This window comes from Eutrema salsugineum, unplaced genomic scaffold (assembly GCF_000478725.1).
Source record: "Eutrema salsugineum unplaced genomic scaffold, Eutsalg1_0 scaffold_6, whole genome shotgun sequence".
Lineage (NCBI taxonomy): Eukaryota > Viridiplantae > Streptophyta > Magnoliopsida > Brassicales > Brassicaceae > Eutrema > Eutrema salsugineum.
Window position 1 is genome coordinate 1,600,292 of NW_006256547.1, and position 15,785 is coordinate 1,616,076.

Below are 15,785 nucleotides of genomic sequence, written 5' to 3' on the forward strand. Positions count from 1 at the left end.
AAACTACCCCAATATATAGACACCTCCTACACATATATACACCAAAGCCGACCCAACATTATTATGGGCCCAGTTCCTCTTCTTAATGGGCCTATTTATGTTCCTAATTCTGATAAAAAAAAAAAGATTTTGTTTTCAAAAAAGCAAAAAGGTTTTATTAGAAAATCGATTTTGGAGGGAAAAAAAACCCCTAACTTTCGCCGGCGAAATGCCTAGACGGCGACTGAGGCTCCAATACTGCTCCAGTGAAGAAGAAGACGATGAAATTGGATCAATCGGAATCGGTGATTCTGCTCAGATCGTTGGTCTTCCTACTTCTGTGCAACCGGAAACCTCAGCAGCGGCGTCAACTTCTAACCCTAATCCCGGCGAGCCAATCACGGTACCGGAAGTTGAGATTTTCTACGTCTCTGGTAATCCGACTCCTACACCGCCGGATTATAGTATTCCTACTCCGTTCCCGATTGATCCGTCGGAGTCAGAAGCCGAAGTTGACAACGACTCGCCGATCGCTGGGGTTCTTTCTCGAATGGGGATTAAAATGAAGTCGGATTGGTGGGTCTCTTGTCTTGCTGGACTTGAAGTTTCCGTTCCACAATTTTCCCGCCTCGAAGTGGCAGCAAAAGCTAAGCATTGCTTCGAGCAGTTTCTGTTTTCCGACATGAATCTATGCGGAGGTGGGGTTCTTCCTCGGAATGTTGCGTCTATGAATCTTGTAGAACTCGCTGGTCCGTTTGCTCTGCAGGTTATCTGCTTGTTTGGTACTTCCCTTTTTTGTTCGAATGCACAAAGTGTGATATTGACTGAACCTTGTGCTTAATTCTTCTACTTCAGGTTGATGAGATTGTTAACATCGGGTGCCCACTTAAAGGAAGGTATGAAAACGCTAATGCAGGACTTAAGAGGTGCCTTAAGCTGTCCATGACAGACGGTGTTCAACGCGTTTTTGGCATGGAATACAGACCTATTAAAGATCTCCAAGTCTTGGCTCCTGCTGGTTTGAAGGTGTGTGTTTCTTTTTGGGTTGAGAAACTAAAATCTGAGATCTGCCTCTAAGGGAATTTGTATAGTCTTTAGGATAATTCACTAGTTGTGCTTTTTTAATCCATGCTTTTGTGCGTTTGCTATCACCTAAATTTGTTCCCAACTCAACTTATTGGTTGAGAATTCTATCTGTGGATACACGTCTGTATTCTTAGTATAAGCGCTGACAAGGACAGTTAAATGCAGATTGTTGTATCTAGTGTACAAGTTCGACATGGGCTTTTAATGCTAGTACCTGAGATTATAGAAGTTATAGGAGGGATGGTTGAAGAACTGGAAGAAGCACGGAAGCGTCTGGTTGTTGAAGTAAATAAACCTCCAAGAGGAAAAAGGTCGATTTATTCAGAATGGTTTACTTTGTTTAGAACTTGGTATTTCTCCAGCTTATGTTTCTCCTGCTTACTTCATATTAAGAAGTTGTGTCGTGCTGCCTCTTTAGTTGGAACTATAATTTGCTTTAAGTGTTTCACCGATATCATTGGCTTTGGGCTTTGGCTTATTTAGTTTTGAGAAGAGTAACTGGTTAGGAAAAAATTTGTGATTCACCACTTAAGTGAATTTGGCATTTGCAAAACTCTGCCTGCAGGCTAATATTTGGATTGGAAAGATTATGCATGGTTTTCTGTTAACACATTTTATATTCACCGCCAATCATCTTTTCTATGTGCTTACTCTAATTGCAGTTGTAAATTTTACCCTTCTTGTCAAAGTTCTTATTGGATTTTAACTTTTTCAGAACAAGGAACGGAGTGGTTCCTTCATTGGCAACCAGAGCAACTCTAGCTGCATGGTCGCTGAATGACAATGATACTGGTAATCAAGTAAATACTTCTACCTCGGGAAATGCTAGTCACGTTCAGGCCAACGGTCAAGGTAGGGATTTTTGTACATATAGCTTCTAGCTCAGAAAAAAACATACATGTCTCCTTCTTCTTGTTTATACCGTAAAACGTTACATACTAGAGCCGAATCAGAGTCTTTCTGTGTTTACTCTGATATTTCCTCACTTAACTATATCAGAGGTATTAAGAACTTTCATTAACATGAGAAAACAACTTTCTTTTGAGATTATTCGTGGCTAACTGGCTATCAACTCTTTTTAACCAAAACACGTATGGCAGGCATTTCCCTGAATGTAACGAGGACTCATATCAGTCCGCCGCAGACGATGAATGACCCTCCTGCTTCCATCAATGTAGAAGCTACTGTTCCGAGGGTTGAGCATATGCAGATTGATACGGCTTCTGCGCACGGGGAAAGAGCGTTTTCTGATTTACACTCGACTTCTAGTAACATTCCCATGACATCATCCTCTGCTGGTACTAGATGTAGTGGTAGAAGACCTCTTTACAACAACGGTAGCGAAAATACCTTGGATCAACAAACATCTAATGTGGCTTCATTTGTTGGAGAAATGCATATCGACAACGGTCGTGCAAGGGATACGACGGATCCTGTATATGGTTCTGGTTCAGGCGCAGTAGCAGATGATAAAGTCAGTAATATGGTTGTCGATATGGAAATCCCTTCTGTCATGTCTACAGATACGGAGACGCCTTTCACTTACTTGGCCGAGTTGTCTCAAAAGTGGGCAGTAATGAAAGATACCATGCATTTTGTTCAAGGAAGGATCAAGGTACTAACACCACTTATTAAAAAAAAAAAACTCAGTCTTCAATCGATGCGGGTTACAGTCTTTGAAACTTAAGTATCCATATTTTTGCAGTGCTTTCTAACAGGAGTGAAGAAATTCCAGTTCAAGCACCAGCCTACATTTGAACTTGTATGCTACGTCGATGATGGTAGTCTCATCTGTGAGATCTTGCTCCATAACGACGTGAGTCTCATCTCTCATATCTCAAATCTTTTTGTCGTGTTAGAATGAAGATCGCCCATCATCAGGTCCGTGTTATTCCCTCTGCAGGTTGTACAAAAACGGATAGGTCATTCATCCATGGAGGTCACAGATGCTCTTTACTCTTCAACATCAACAACAGTAAATGCCATGATGAAGGAGAAACTAAAACGCTTCCAGTTGTTTCTAGCTGACTTCGAGGTAAACCTGATGTAGACCTTCTTCGTACCCAGTGGTTATAGTTGAAAGTCATCGATGATCAGATACATGAACAAATTTTGCTTTCAAACAGAAGTGTAATATAGAAACTGTGGCTTAGGACTGAATGAGAAAACCCACGCAGACACAAACCAGACTAATTTTCGGGGTCCAAATTTTCGATTTTTTATGTTGCTGCAGGGAATAATGGTGGTAGAAATGAACAGATCGTCCCAATATCCAGTAGCTATTGAAATGAATCAGGGATGTTCATCAACCGATGCTCGGTTACTCTTTGGAAGAATCAAATCTTCTGCAACAGCATCCTCACGCATAGCTCCAGTTGTTGTTTTATCCCCTTGATCCAGTAGTCAAATGAAGCTTTTAGTGACTTCACTTCATCTTTATCTGCTTAGGTACTACCTCCTGGTTTAACTAGACCGGGTTTTATAACTAAGTATGAAGTACGGTATTTTCAATTCTTTTATTTTTAGCTAGTAACCTTTAAAAATAACTAGTAGATTAGGAGTATTTATATGAGAAAATTATATAGATTTAGAGGATATCACATGGGTTATATATGGCAGATTGTTATGAGTCTATTAGCTTTTGGTAAATCTTGTATTCTTGTAACGAAGTGAATCCGCCAAAATTTTGCTACTATCGTTAATTCTTTATAGCAAAATTTTTGAATTCTTGAAAAGAAAGCTTTTGTACCATGTGATTTGTTTAAGAAATAAAAATGGTATATCTTACGTTCTGAATGTTTATTTAGACTCTAAAAACTATTGGATAAACAAACATCTCGTCTCAGTTATCGCCAATTGTGATAAAAAAATTTGTGAGCTTTCCAGTTTTTATTTTTCTTTTTGGTCTGCAGATTTAATCTCCAGTTCTATTCATCTTTTGTCCGTTGATTTTATGACTCATATAAGATATAACGAGTGTCCATTATGGGTAAAAAACAAGAATGGGATTTGATAAGTTTTATTTGACTCGAGTGTCGAGTCTTTTCTTCTTCTTTTTTGGTTGTCGGAATTTTACTTGAGTCTTGTTTAGGGGAAACACACAGTAACGTAATCTTTTCTCGGTATTTTCCTTTCAAGATACAGCAAAGTCCTTTATTAGTTTCTTCTTCTCCTTTTTTTACATCTCACTAAAAATAGGATGAAATCTACTAAAACAAATATGTTTATCAAATCTTAATTTATCTGTTGATTGAATATAAAATCAATAAAACGGGGGGAAAAACCTCGGCTAATCAGTTATGCGTTAAATCATTTTCGGAACATCCGATTTCGAATCTTTGAAGATTGTTTTTTTTTTCCAAAGTCAGGTTACATCGAGTATAAAGCGATTTAAATATGGACCATTAAGTCCATTAGACCTAAAAGAAACGATCGGAAATGACTCAAAAATATTAACGAAATTAGCCATCTAGGTATAATGCTACATCGTAGCACACAAAATAATAAGTAATCTTCAACCATCCATCTCAGTTTCTTTGCCTTTACCCCCACTAAGTGATGGGATTTAAAGACCTTTATTTTTTTCGTTTGTTCTTATCAAAAAATTATTTTGCAAGAAAAGTTAAACTTTCTTTAATTTAAAAGTATTTTGTTAAATGATTGTTCAAAAGATTTGGCTCATGTCTAAATCTCAACAAAATTCTTGATAAATTTCAAAATCATGTTAGTACCATGTTATTCTTTCGGCAGATACATCTTATTTGCTTTGTTTTCTTATGTCACAGACCTACATTTCTTCTTTAATGTGTTTCACATATAGAACTCGTTAACTGAGTGGACTTTAACAACACAGTTGTAGTACCATCATCTTCTGTTTATCTTTATTATGGACCTACATTCTTTTTTGTTTGTTTTAAGTTTGCATGTTATATTATAATGCGTTTATCTTTAAACCTTACCATAATTTTTACTGTAATAATCTAATTTCATTTGTAGTTTGTAAAACGTCAAAATGCAATCGAAAAAGGAGAATTTATTTTATATTCACGATTACGTCTACGAAATATAAATCAGTTTGCTATGAACAAATTGTTTTACTTACTAAATACATAAAAGTTCACAACAATCAATACGTTGGTGTATAAGAAACCAAATTATTTTCAATTGAAAAGGAACAAAAGAGACCAAATTATATATTAAACCATCAAAAACTTAATCTATCTACACGTATTAAATCTATGATCCGGTAAGTGAGTGGACTTCAACAAAAATATTGCAGTAACATTTCCCGTACGTCTCTACTCTTTTATTTATTTTTTCTTTTTTCATCTATAGATTTTTAGTTATGCATCTCGAATATGTCAGACATATGTCAAGATCTAAAGGTTGGCTTATCAATTATCACCTAATCAAAATTGTTGTTATAGTTCGTGAGTCGAATTCTCATTCGATAAACATTTGTTCACTCAATATAGTGGTAAAAAATGAAATTAATCATAAATAAATCGTGGTCTAAATAAATGAGGATAAATTGAAGAAAGAATGGTGTATGTATAATATAACAAAAGGAGAATATATTGCTTGGCAGTAGGCGCCAAAAATGTTAAAGTCGAAAAATAATTGAGACAAATAATTGGTATAATAGGGATGGATCTATTAACTAGTTTTAGAGTTTTATGAAATTCAGGTAAATGAATCAAAAGCTATTGATGGTCCCAACACTTTTAGAAATCAGTCACGGTTCGGTCGCAATCAATCCTAAACTAATTTAATGAGATCCGGTCAAGTGTCTCAATATTATAACAACGTTGTTATTAACGTTCTTTACCTAAAACTAAACCGCTGATTTTGGTCTGTACATTAATTTGGACTGGAGATTAAAACTATTTTTAAAAATCAAATAACGTACTTTTCCAAATTAAACTCAAATATGAATATGACACCACTAATGCGGATATTTTTCGAATTGGTTAATTTTTCGAATTGGTTAATTTTTCGAATTGGTTCACTAGACCTATTAATCCCACATTATGACACGCGATCAGAGTCGAACTACGATTAAATGAATCACCCCAATATGTGGTTTTCGAATTTGTTAAACTACGAACATTTAGAGAATGATTGTTGTCAATTTGTTTATTGTTTAAATGACAAAAAAAATTGTCGAGTATGCTGCTGTACCTAGCGATTTTTTAAAGAAAGATATATCGATTTTATTAAGGGAATTATTATTTGTAGTGCAACATATGTTCTTAAATATGTTTTTTAAACCAAAAAAAAAAAACGTTCTTAAATAAATTAACCGAAGTCTGCCTGGCCATGCTCTCTTGTTTGTTATATAACTCTACAATCGCTTAGGTTTCGAATACATAAATTAATGAATGTATACGTATATAATATATGTATACGTATATATACCAAATGAAAATAACACGTAACTTGTAAGTTGTAACGTATATGTATGTCTCTACGTGGCAACATGATTTCGACATAGTTGAAGGTATGGTCCCAAAGGTAACAGAAAGAAGAAAAAAGACCAACGAAATTAATCAATGCTATAACCCATCCACCTATTTTACCCTGTTCTCTACTTTTCTATTAGTAGGATTTTATCTATTACACATCATCATCAAGTAGAAACCAAAAAAATTTACAAATTATTTCTCTAATAAGTGAAATGCTAGTGTAAGTTTTTGCTAAAGAAGGAAAATCTTAGTTGAATGCGATTTTAAATACTCGGAAGATAATTAGATAACTAAAACATTTAATTTCTCAAAATAATAGATAAATCTGAAAATAGTTTCTTCTCCCTAGATAGACAAAAAAATCACTAATGATTCAAACATAAAAAAAATAAGTGATTTAAAACTATAAAGTTGTATTAGTAGTTTTTAAAAAAATTGAAAAAAAAAGAGAAAGAAGATGATTAAGATCAGTCGATATATTTATAAGTATTTTTTTGAAATGTGAAAATAATATTCTTTGTGAAACAGTATAAGTATTTTTATGTTTAATCAAAACGTTTTGATTTGATGTCTATTCCTTACACTTTAAAATAAATTTAAATTTATAAAAAACCAGCTTGATAGTATATCTTCCTAAAAAAAATGATAAATAGAAAATCAAAAGAGCTACCGACACTAGATAATAACTTTTTTGCTCAAGGTTAATCCTTGTATATATTTTTACCGTTTTCCTTAAAAGTAATTTCCTAATAGTTTCTCACAGAAAGGGTAATTTACTCGACAGCAACAAAAATGGATAGGTTTATTCTTTTTTTCTATGTGCTAAGGTTTATTCTTGTCATTGTTAATTTTTCTAGTAAAGAAATGCAAAGAGTAACGTACTATTTTATCTTTAAATTTTGTTTGTTTCGGAGAGGAATCGAGTATATATAATTTTAAATAGAATTAAAAAAAAAAAAAACGGTGCGTAGAATAAAAGAAGCGACAAAAGTTGGAGTACGAAAGCACAGGTTTAGAGGAGGTGGTGGCGGGTCACGTGGGCTCATTCATAAAACTGTACGTCCTCAGAGATGGCACGGACCCATCACGTGGGGTCCACGTGTTCACATCACCACGGCCCGCTCGCTCTGTTTACTTCACGCTCCACGCGCTTCTGAGGCGCGTCGGATTTCTGGAGTCTACTTCACTAGAATAGAATGTTCCTTGTTCTTTTGCTTACGACGCGAAGACGTCACCAGCTGTTTGCACGTGTCATTGACGCGCGGCGAACTGATAGCTTTTGCATTTCGTATGTGAAAAATATTTTTATTCCATCTGACATTTTTAGCACAAAAAGAAAAGGTATTATGTTTGACATTTATTTGCAATTCAATAGAGATTAAAATTGTTGAAGAGATTGAATATAACAAAAAAATATTTATAACTCTGATATATCTATGAATACTCCTACTATCCATAATTTAAGAACTAAACTACTAGACATCCACATTATAACAAAAAATCATAATTTGGGTCACCAAAATTCATCGCAAATTGTAAGGGGGGTTTTATTTTTCATATGGGGGAAATTTATTTTTTCGATTAGAAGTGCTGTTATCTCAAAAAGAAAAATAAAACTTAGGATTCTTAATTAGTTTTTTTTTAATGATTGATTGATACTACGTGCCACCATTTAAGTTCTAACAACACATGATGGCCACAAGTTTAATTCAGAAGAAATAATCATAAAATTTTAACATAAAGAAAATAAATAATCATGGGACAATTGACAAAACACCATTGGCCATTTTAAGATAAGGCAGCATTTTCATTAACTTTATTCGTACAATAAATGGACCATCCTTTTTTGTAGAGGCAAGAAAATAGTGTTTCACCTAACTAATAATAATTCAACGATAAACTCTCAACAAGGTTCTTCTTTTTATGGAGATAAGTTTTAAAAAAGGTTTATAGTAGGTGATACTATTAAGGTTATTTATAACATCAATGAAAAAAGGGACTATAAATATGCACTTTACTGTTCTTCCACAAGTTTTTGCAATCGGAGTGGAATAGTGTTGTAACAAACACTCCAACTAGTATAGAAGGAAGTTAGCGAACTTTTTAGTAACTAACACTTAAAATTACTTGTAAATATGTTTAACAACAAAAAACTACTTCCAGTTTGGTGCAAGTCAGGGGAAAAAAATTATACTCTATCTAGCCTCGTTGAGATTGATTTCTACTTTTTTGTATGAAGATTAACTTTATGTACTGTCTACTTAAGTAATTATAATATAAACTATTTTAGTTACAATTATTTGTTTATTGCTTATATGATTATATCCATTAAAAATTCGTAATTGCCGAGTTTTTAATGTAAATTACACTTAAAAAAAAAAGCTGCACAAACGCAAGAAAAGAAAACCACATGCAAAGAGAGACAGCAAAGGCCGCATGTATCCACTTGATCAAAAATTGTTCAAAATATTCCCCATTATACCCTATAGCGTTTGCGGTTTTCGTTGTTACATTACGGTACATGCGTTTGGATTCTCGTCGCTGAATATTTGAGGCGGATAAGCATGCGGCGGCATTTCCATAGGTGGAATGGCCACACGCGGCGGTTGGTAATAATAGTAGTAATAAGGATTCTCTATTTTTCTCACCTCCACAACTTTTCCATCTTCCTCTCCACCGCCACCGCCTCCTCCTCCTCCGCCATTCTCCGCCGCTTCACCTTCCCCTTCTTTCTTTTCTTCATCCGTCTTTGCCTTCTCATCCTTCCCTTCCTCGCCTTTGGATTCTCCTCCGCCATTTTCTCCTTTTTCTTCTTCCTTCTTCTCTGTTTCCGCCGCCGCAACCGCCCCCTCTTCCGGTGGCGGTGGAGGCGGTGGGTCAATTTTCATAATCGCAGCGTGTTTGCCAGTCCTCTTATAAACGTATTCTACTAGCCTTTGCGGTTCAAACACTCCTTTCACCGTCACTTGAGAACCCTTTAAATCGGATTCAGCAGATTCCACTCCTGAAAGTTATTTGTTTTTCAAATAAAAAACGGATAAGAAAATTAAAAATTAAACTATAAAATGAATTGGAACAAAATCATATGATACGTTACATATATGCTTTCAATAAATAAAATAATTATGAATAGAAAATTAACACGTGTGTATGTGTTTTTAAGTTGAAGCAATATCATCTTGATTTGAATTGTATGGACCAAATTTGATACAACTAAAGAACTAACGAAACATAATATAAAGTTGGTGACAAGAAGTACTAAACAAGTGGATGGTTTGGCAATATACTGAAACGTTTTATCTACCGATAATAAATTGGATAGACAAACCCAAAAAAAAAACTAGAATCCAAAGAAACTTTAATTTTTTCTTTCATTTTAATGATTACATTTACGTATCACTTATCAGTAAATTTCCTCAAAAAGTCTGAACTGTTGCTCTCCGCAGAGAAAACCTAAGGTCTTAAAACTTTGGCAAAATAGGCTACACTTAATGCGATATGAATGGTTATATGAGAAAGTCCAATATTTATCTTAATTGATACTATGAGATTATATACATATACTTGACAAGGGAATTGTAAAAGTAAATAAATAATCAAACCTTTCATTCTCATGATCCGTTTCTTGATCTCCGTCGCACAGGCTTCGCAGTGCATGTGAACCTTGAGGACCACCGTAACCACTACAGGAGGCTGCGAAAATTTAACAAAACGACTACTTAACCCAAATTCCATATACATAAAATAAAGAATTAAATAATTTATATCATGAAACCATATCAAATAAAAAATATACCAATCCTACCAACACACCCCCATGTGAAATCGCTGCGAAGAGAGAATATTCCCCTTTTAACTCAGTAATAATTATTTAACATTACCCTTAAAAAATTGAATATTCATTTCATTATCCCCCAGAAAAGCAACCCCCAAAAAATTACCTCCTCTTTCTTTCATACAAATTTATAAACAAACAAAAAATACAATAAAGAAATCTTACCTCCACTTTCTTTTCTTCTGCTTTAGGCTTTTCCTCCTCTGCTTTCTTCTCCTGCGGCGGAGATGGCGGAGGAATCGGAGAAACAAGCACAACTTGACGGTGGGTCTTCCTCTGAACTCTGGCCAATACTTTCAATGGGTCGGCTTTCTCTCCCTTCACCACCACTTTCCCCGTTTTACAATCAGTCATCACATCTTCCACTCCTAATTAATAAATTAAACCAAAATTTAATTCATATTTTATATAGTTGTATCATGAGCTTACCATGTTTACCCAAAACAGATTCTCCTTTTGAGTGTTTTATTATTTATTATAACTAAAAGCATAACCCAAACTTTCTGTGGTCCTACAGACAAAATGTATAACGATTATTAACTATATACGAGATTAACCAAAAACTGTAGTTGACAGAAATAAGATGTATTGCTTCTTCTTTTTTTGCTAAAGATCAACTCATGCTTTGTTGAGTATGTGATTTGTTAAAAAACAAATATATACAATATTTTGTTTTATTTGTATTCTTCAAATGAAACGCAAAACATTAGTTTGAAAAAAAAAAAATCCCACAACATTAATCATCTTAAGCAGTGTTTTTGTTCGTTGTAAAAGCAAACGGCAAATGTTTGGGTTTTGTGAAACTATTCTACGAAATACTAAAATGTATATTTTTTAAGAAAAAAATACATGTAGATGTTATTGCAAATTACATAGAAATAATATGTATTTTCTACATATATCTGTATTTTATACATACATACCTTCGAAGCCTTTGAGGCAACGGCGGACTTTTCTAGCACAGCCTTCACAGTGCATGTAAACCTTAAGGACGATTTCTTGCGGCGGAGGAGGTGGTTCTGGAGCCTCCGGCGCCGCCGCCGGAGGAGAATCTTCTTTGGAGTCTTTAGTCGATTCTCCTTCTTGAGTTTTCTTTTCAGAATCTTCTCCTTTTTTCTCATCAGCCTCCGCTTTCTTTTCTTCTCCTTTCTTCTCCTCTACTGCTTCTGGTTTCTTCTCCTCCATTTTCTTCTCCTCTGCTGCTTCTGGTTTCTTCTCCTCCTGAGACCCAAAAAAAAAGTTAGAATAAAATTATTATTATTATATATTCATGGAGATTGAAAAGCTGATATTAGAGTTTGGGATTTTCTTGAACCTCTCCCATTTTTTAAAGTTTTGAGTGTTTCTATGTTCACAAAAAAAAGTTGTAACCCAAAGAGAAGCTTATAAATCTCTCTCTCACGCTCTCTCTTTCTCTCTCTTTCTAAAGAACCACTTGGGTGTTGGTACGAAGGTGGAACTGTGGACCTCAAGATCTGTAAAGAACTGTAAATTATTTTGTTTTTGCCCTTTAAACATGACTTATACGTGAATCTAATATAATTTAACTGATTTATTATTTGGATGCCTAATTTAATATTTTTATTCAATTGTTTATCAGTCAAAATACACCTAATTAGTACTCACGCAATATGCGTTTCTCTTCATATAGATAAAACTGTCAAAACGCAATTCTAATTCTCGAGATTGACAGTTTATGGATTGTCCAATCATCTATTTTACTTTCTACATATCTTTTAAAATTTAAATAAAACTCATCATTTTTGGTTGGTGATTTATTATTTATTAAACTATGGGGTTGTATTCAGTCAACATTTTAGAAATCTACTAGTATAATTAAACGTTACCATTGTGGAAACCGATTTAATTTATTTTGAAATAAATTCAAAATTTTATCTCGTTTAAAATATAACGAACATTGAGAAAGTTCTTAATTGAAAATATCCGTGCAGGTTTTAATGTATTTTCAGTCATAGATGTTTCGAAACAGTGGGTGAAAATTACTTTTGATGTTTCATTTGAAAGTTATATCTTCGTATGGCTATGGATTAGAGGTAAAATAAAGACCAGACCAATATGTATAAAAAAATGATAAAGAACAAATGTACCATACTTAATACATCTATTTGTTTTCCTTAACAAAATACATGATACATCTATGATCTATCTTGTATTGCAAAGAAAAACAACAGTGACTCTCTTTCAATCTCCAGAACACTCTAATTCCGCATGATCCTGTAGCTTATAAGATTTGTGGGCTAGGCTCCACCCTAGGAGTTCGAGTGACGGCAGAGAGAAGAGAGCATTACCCCTTCAAAATTCTAAATATACAATCTTATATACTAGTGGAATCAAATGCATGTTGTTAACATGTGAAGTGAGCAAACATCGCATTCGTGATAACAACTAATACCTCTGGGCTCTGACTTTGGCTAAATCTTAAGTACCCAATGAAGTTGTGTTATAAAAATCACTCTACAAAAGGAAGAACAATGGTGACATAATTAATTGCAGATATTTACCCGTAATCCATATACTACACACTGATTAGAACTCCTATATGTTTCCATTAAATTTAACATACATATTTATATATCATAGCTTAGTCTGTCTCTGCATTCTTTTTTTTCATTATTATCTTTCGGGTTCTATTATAACCTAGATCACGTTGTCGAATTGATTATTTACCTCAACTTAAGTACACATTTTTATTTTTATTTTTTATATAATTATTTTTTATATAAGTATACAGAAAGATTCTGTATACTTATTGTAGTTAGTTTTAATTAGGGTTTAGCTACTTAAGTGAACATCCGTTATATAAAAGTGAGCGATGATAGTTAATTGGTTACCTTGGTCAAACTTAAAATCAAATGCGTTTTGAATGAGTTGTGTTATTCGCAAACGTCTTAGTGCCACAGTATGTGTTTCTTCTCAGATTTAGATTTCCGCAAACGGTTTATCCAAACCAATTCAATTTTTTTAAAAACAAAATTCTAGCTCAGTAACCAATCATAATGGATTGTATATAATGTAACTTGTATCGTGAAAATTTGTTCATCTCTAGAGTAGTTAGTAATACCCCGATCGATTATTCGAGCTAGTAGTGACTTTCAAGAAGTAATCGAGAGAGAATAATATTATCACCTCCCATGCATTGAATGCTGACGTGGCGCCAGGTAGGATTTCACACGTGTGGTGCAGGAACTTTAGATCGCACTGTGAGACAAATTTTTGTATTACCGAGGCTTACACATGGACTTTTGCCGACTTGGATTCTTCTCTTTTCTCGACTTAAAAAGGGTATCCATCTTACCAACGTTTCTTTTCCCTTTTTTTTTTTTTCCCTCTTTTTTTTTTTCCCTCTCCCTCTTATGAATCTTAGAGTATCACTTATAAATCACAGAGTACACAAAAACTTAAATACGTTGCAAACCAATTAAGTTAACATAAAAAACTGCTGAAACAAATATTACGGAAATCTATAAATAGCAAAAGTTACAGAAATAGACAGTATGTTTTTTTAACTTTAAATCTTATTGGTACCGGTGAAATAGTGAAAAGTCAAATGGTGTAGTTAATACAGTTGATAAAATAGTGAAATTACAACTTGACTCTTTGACAAATTTATATGTTTATATGCTAAAAAGTAAAAACTGGTGCTCATCAACACTGTGATACCGAAAATTTACGTATATAAATTATTCTACAGATTTTATTAATTTATCCTATAGTTACTATTCTTTGACTTAATAACCTTGTTGTTAATCCAAACTGCAAGAGATCTCAAAATTTCGAGGTGATAGGTAATAGAATGAGAATTCAGTTTTTATGTCTTTGTTTTCTAAAGGAATGCAATTTTCTTATAAAATAAACTTGTAAGAAGGCTCCGAATTTTGTAGAAGTTTTTTCTAAACTGATTCCAAATTCTTCGTTGAAAATTCTATAATTTAGAATCTTTACCTAGAGTTGTTGTGGTAACTTAATTTTTCTAAGAGAAATGTTGTAAAGAAAATAAAACTAAATTATATTACCAATACCTCAATTGGTATAAGGAACCGGTGTGCTAATATTTTCAATATCCGGTTTGATGAAATAAAATAGCTCTGTTAACAGTCGAAAAAAAAAGCTCTGTTATAGTTTGAGATTTTGTCGCTCTGTTATGGCAGTGATATAAATGATAGATCTGGTAAAATTAAATGCTTTTTAGCAGAGACAAACGAATCCAAGAGCTGACGCAGACACGTCAGCAATAATAATGACGTAACGACCGTTTTTGTTGGCCCTTGTTTTTTTCTTCCTCCACATCATTCTTGCGTTGTGCCCACCTCGAAGTTAACGGCGTAAGTTGTTGGCGTCAAGTCTAACAGACGTTTTAGTGAAAATCCTTGTAATTACCTAAAATACCCTTTTACCAGAAACAAATAAGTGTACTGTGTGGTAAGAAATCTCCATTCATTCATCTACCGGATCCAGTTGCAAAGTCGCATGAATTTAATCACTATACTTTATAGTCATGTAGACCTTGTAGATATGGGTGAAAAACTTACGAAAAAATAAATAAAAATGTGGTTTCGCTGTACTAAATACTGTACAATCACATGATGATTTTAATGTATGATATTCAAGTTACAAAAAAGAAAAAAAAAATTATCGCATAACAAACGTTGAACATCGATCACCAAAATTTATTTTATGTTAAAATTTCTGAAAAACTATTGATCGTTTTGTTTTCTATTGAATGTTTTGAAATATTCTGTTGTCTTAAACATCAAAAATTATCTAATGGCATTGGTTCAATCGAACTTGAACATGAAAACAACAATTCGAACAACTTTTAGCCGCGGCATATCCAAGTAAAAGTAAAAATAAAACTGAAAACTGTGAGAGGTATAAAAATATTGAATGATATAGGTAGAGTTAATAAGATTCAATCAAGATTAATTAATAAATAATTATTCCACCGATTAACTATTAGTTAAAGTCAGCAAAAAAAAAAAAAATATTAGACATCAGAAGGTATAGTATAGATGTTTGAGTTCTGTTATCAAACTTAAATTATATTTTCAACTCGTAAACCATAAGTCTCAAACATTTTAAAGTGTGCAGCGTAGATTAAACATTAGTACAGACTCCAAATTTGAAGTTGAGAAGTATATTCTTACAGTAAACATAGGTCACCGGATTTGAAGTTTGATAAATACAATGAAATACTACCATCCAACATGCAGTCATGATTTAAAGTCATGCAATCGCTTTTTCATAACGCCTTTTTAGAGAAAAAAAAATCAATTCAAATTAAATGAAAAAAAAACAATAACGCATTAATGAAACAAATGTTGAGATTGGAAAAAAGATTCTTCGTTTTTTCAGGAAAAGGAAAAGAAAACTTAAAGATAATGAACAAAACCAAAGATACT

At 33.4% G+C, this 15,785-nt stretch overlaps 2 protein-coding genes across 2 annotated transcripts; one reads left to right on the forward strand and one right to left on the reverse strand.

The window, feature by feature from the left end:
• The first annotated feature begins 208 nt into the window (after window positions 1-208).
• LOC18012542 (recQ-mediated genome instability protein 1) lies at window positions 209-3,804 on the forward strand. Its single transcript, XM_006394201.2, has 8 exons — window positions 209-745; window positions 835-1,005; window positions 1,231-1,376; window positions 1,781-1,917; window positions 2,166-2,680; window positions 2,771-2,881; window positions 2,969-3,100; window positions 3,299-3,804. The coding sequence occupies exons 1-8, from the start codon at window positions 209-211 to the stop codon at window positions 3,458-3,460; spliced, it is 1,911 nt and encodes a 636-aa protein (XP_006394263.1). The 3' UTR covers window positions 3,461-3,804.
• A 5,008-nt stretch (window positions 3,805-8,812) lies between these two features.
• Window positions 8,813-11,823, reverse strand: LOC18012538 (heavy metal-associated isoprenylated plant protein 7). Its single transcript, XM_006394202.2, has 5 exons — window positions 11,681-11,823; window positions 11,289-11,586; window positions 10,531-10,733; window positions 10,133-10,223; window positions 8,813-9,534 (listed from the first exon to the last, which is right to left on the reverse strand). The coding sequence occupies exons 1-5, from the start codon at window positions 11,687-11,689 to the stop codon at window positions 9,038-9,040; spliced, it is 1,098 nt and encodes a 365-aa protein (XP_006394264.2). The 5' UTR covers window positions 11,690-11,823; the 3' UTR covers window positions 8,813-9,037.
• Between the last annotated feature and the right edge of the window lie 3,962 nt (window positions 11,824-15,785).

Bases quoted from the DNA above. Each gene is read 5' to 3' on its own strand.
- LOC18012542 (XM_006394201.2), top strand. From the start codon at position 209: ATGCCTAGACGGCGACTGAGGCTCCAATACTGCTCCAGTGAAGAAGAA. The intron at 1,377-1,780 runs GTCGATTTATTC...TAACTTTTTCAG, and splicing joins AAACCTCCAAGAGGAAAAAG to AACAAGGAACGGAGTGGTTC. The intron at 1,918-2,165 runs GTAGGGATTTTT...CACGTATGGCAG, and splicing joins CGTTCAGGCCAACGGTCAAG to GCATTTCCCTGAATGTAACG.
- LOC18012538 (XM_006394202.2), bottom strand. The intron at 10,734-11,288 runs GTATGTATGTAT...TTTATTAATTAG, and splicing joins TTGCCTCAAAGGCTTCGAAG to GAGTGGAAGATGTGATGACT. The intron at 9,535-10,132 runs GTTTGATTATTT...AATAACTTTCAG, and splicing joins ACGGATCATGAGAATGAAAG to GAGTGGAATCTGCTGAATCC.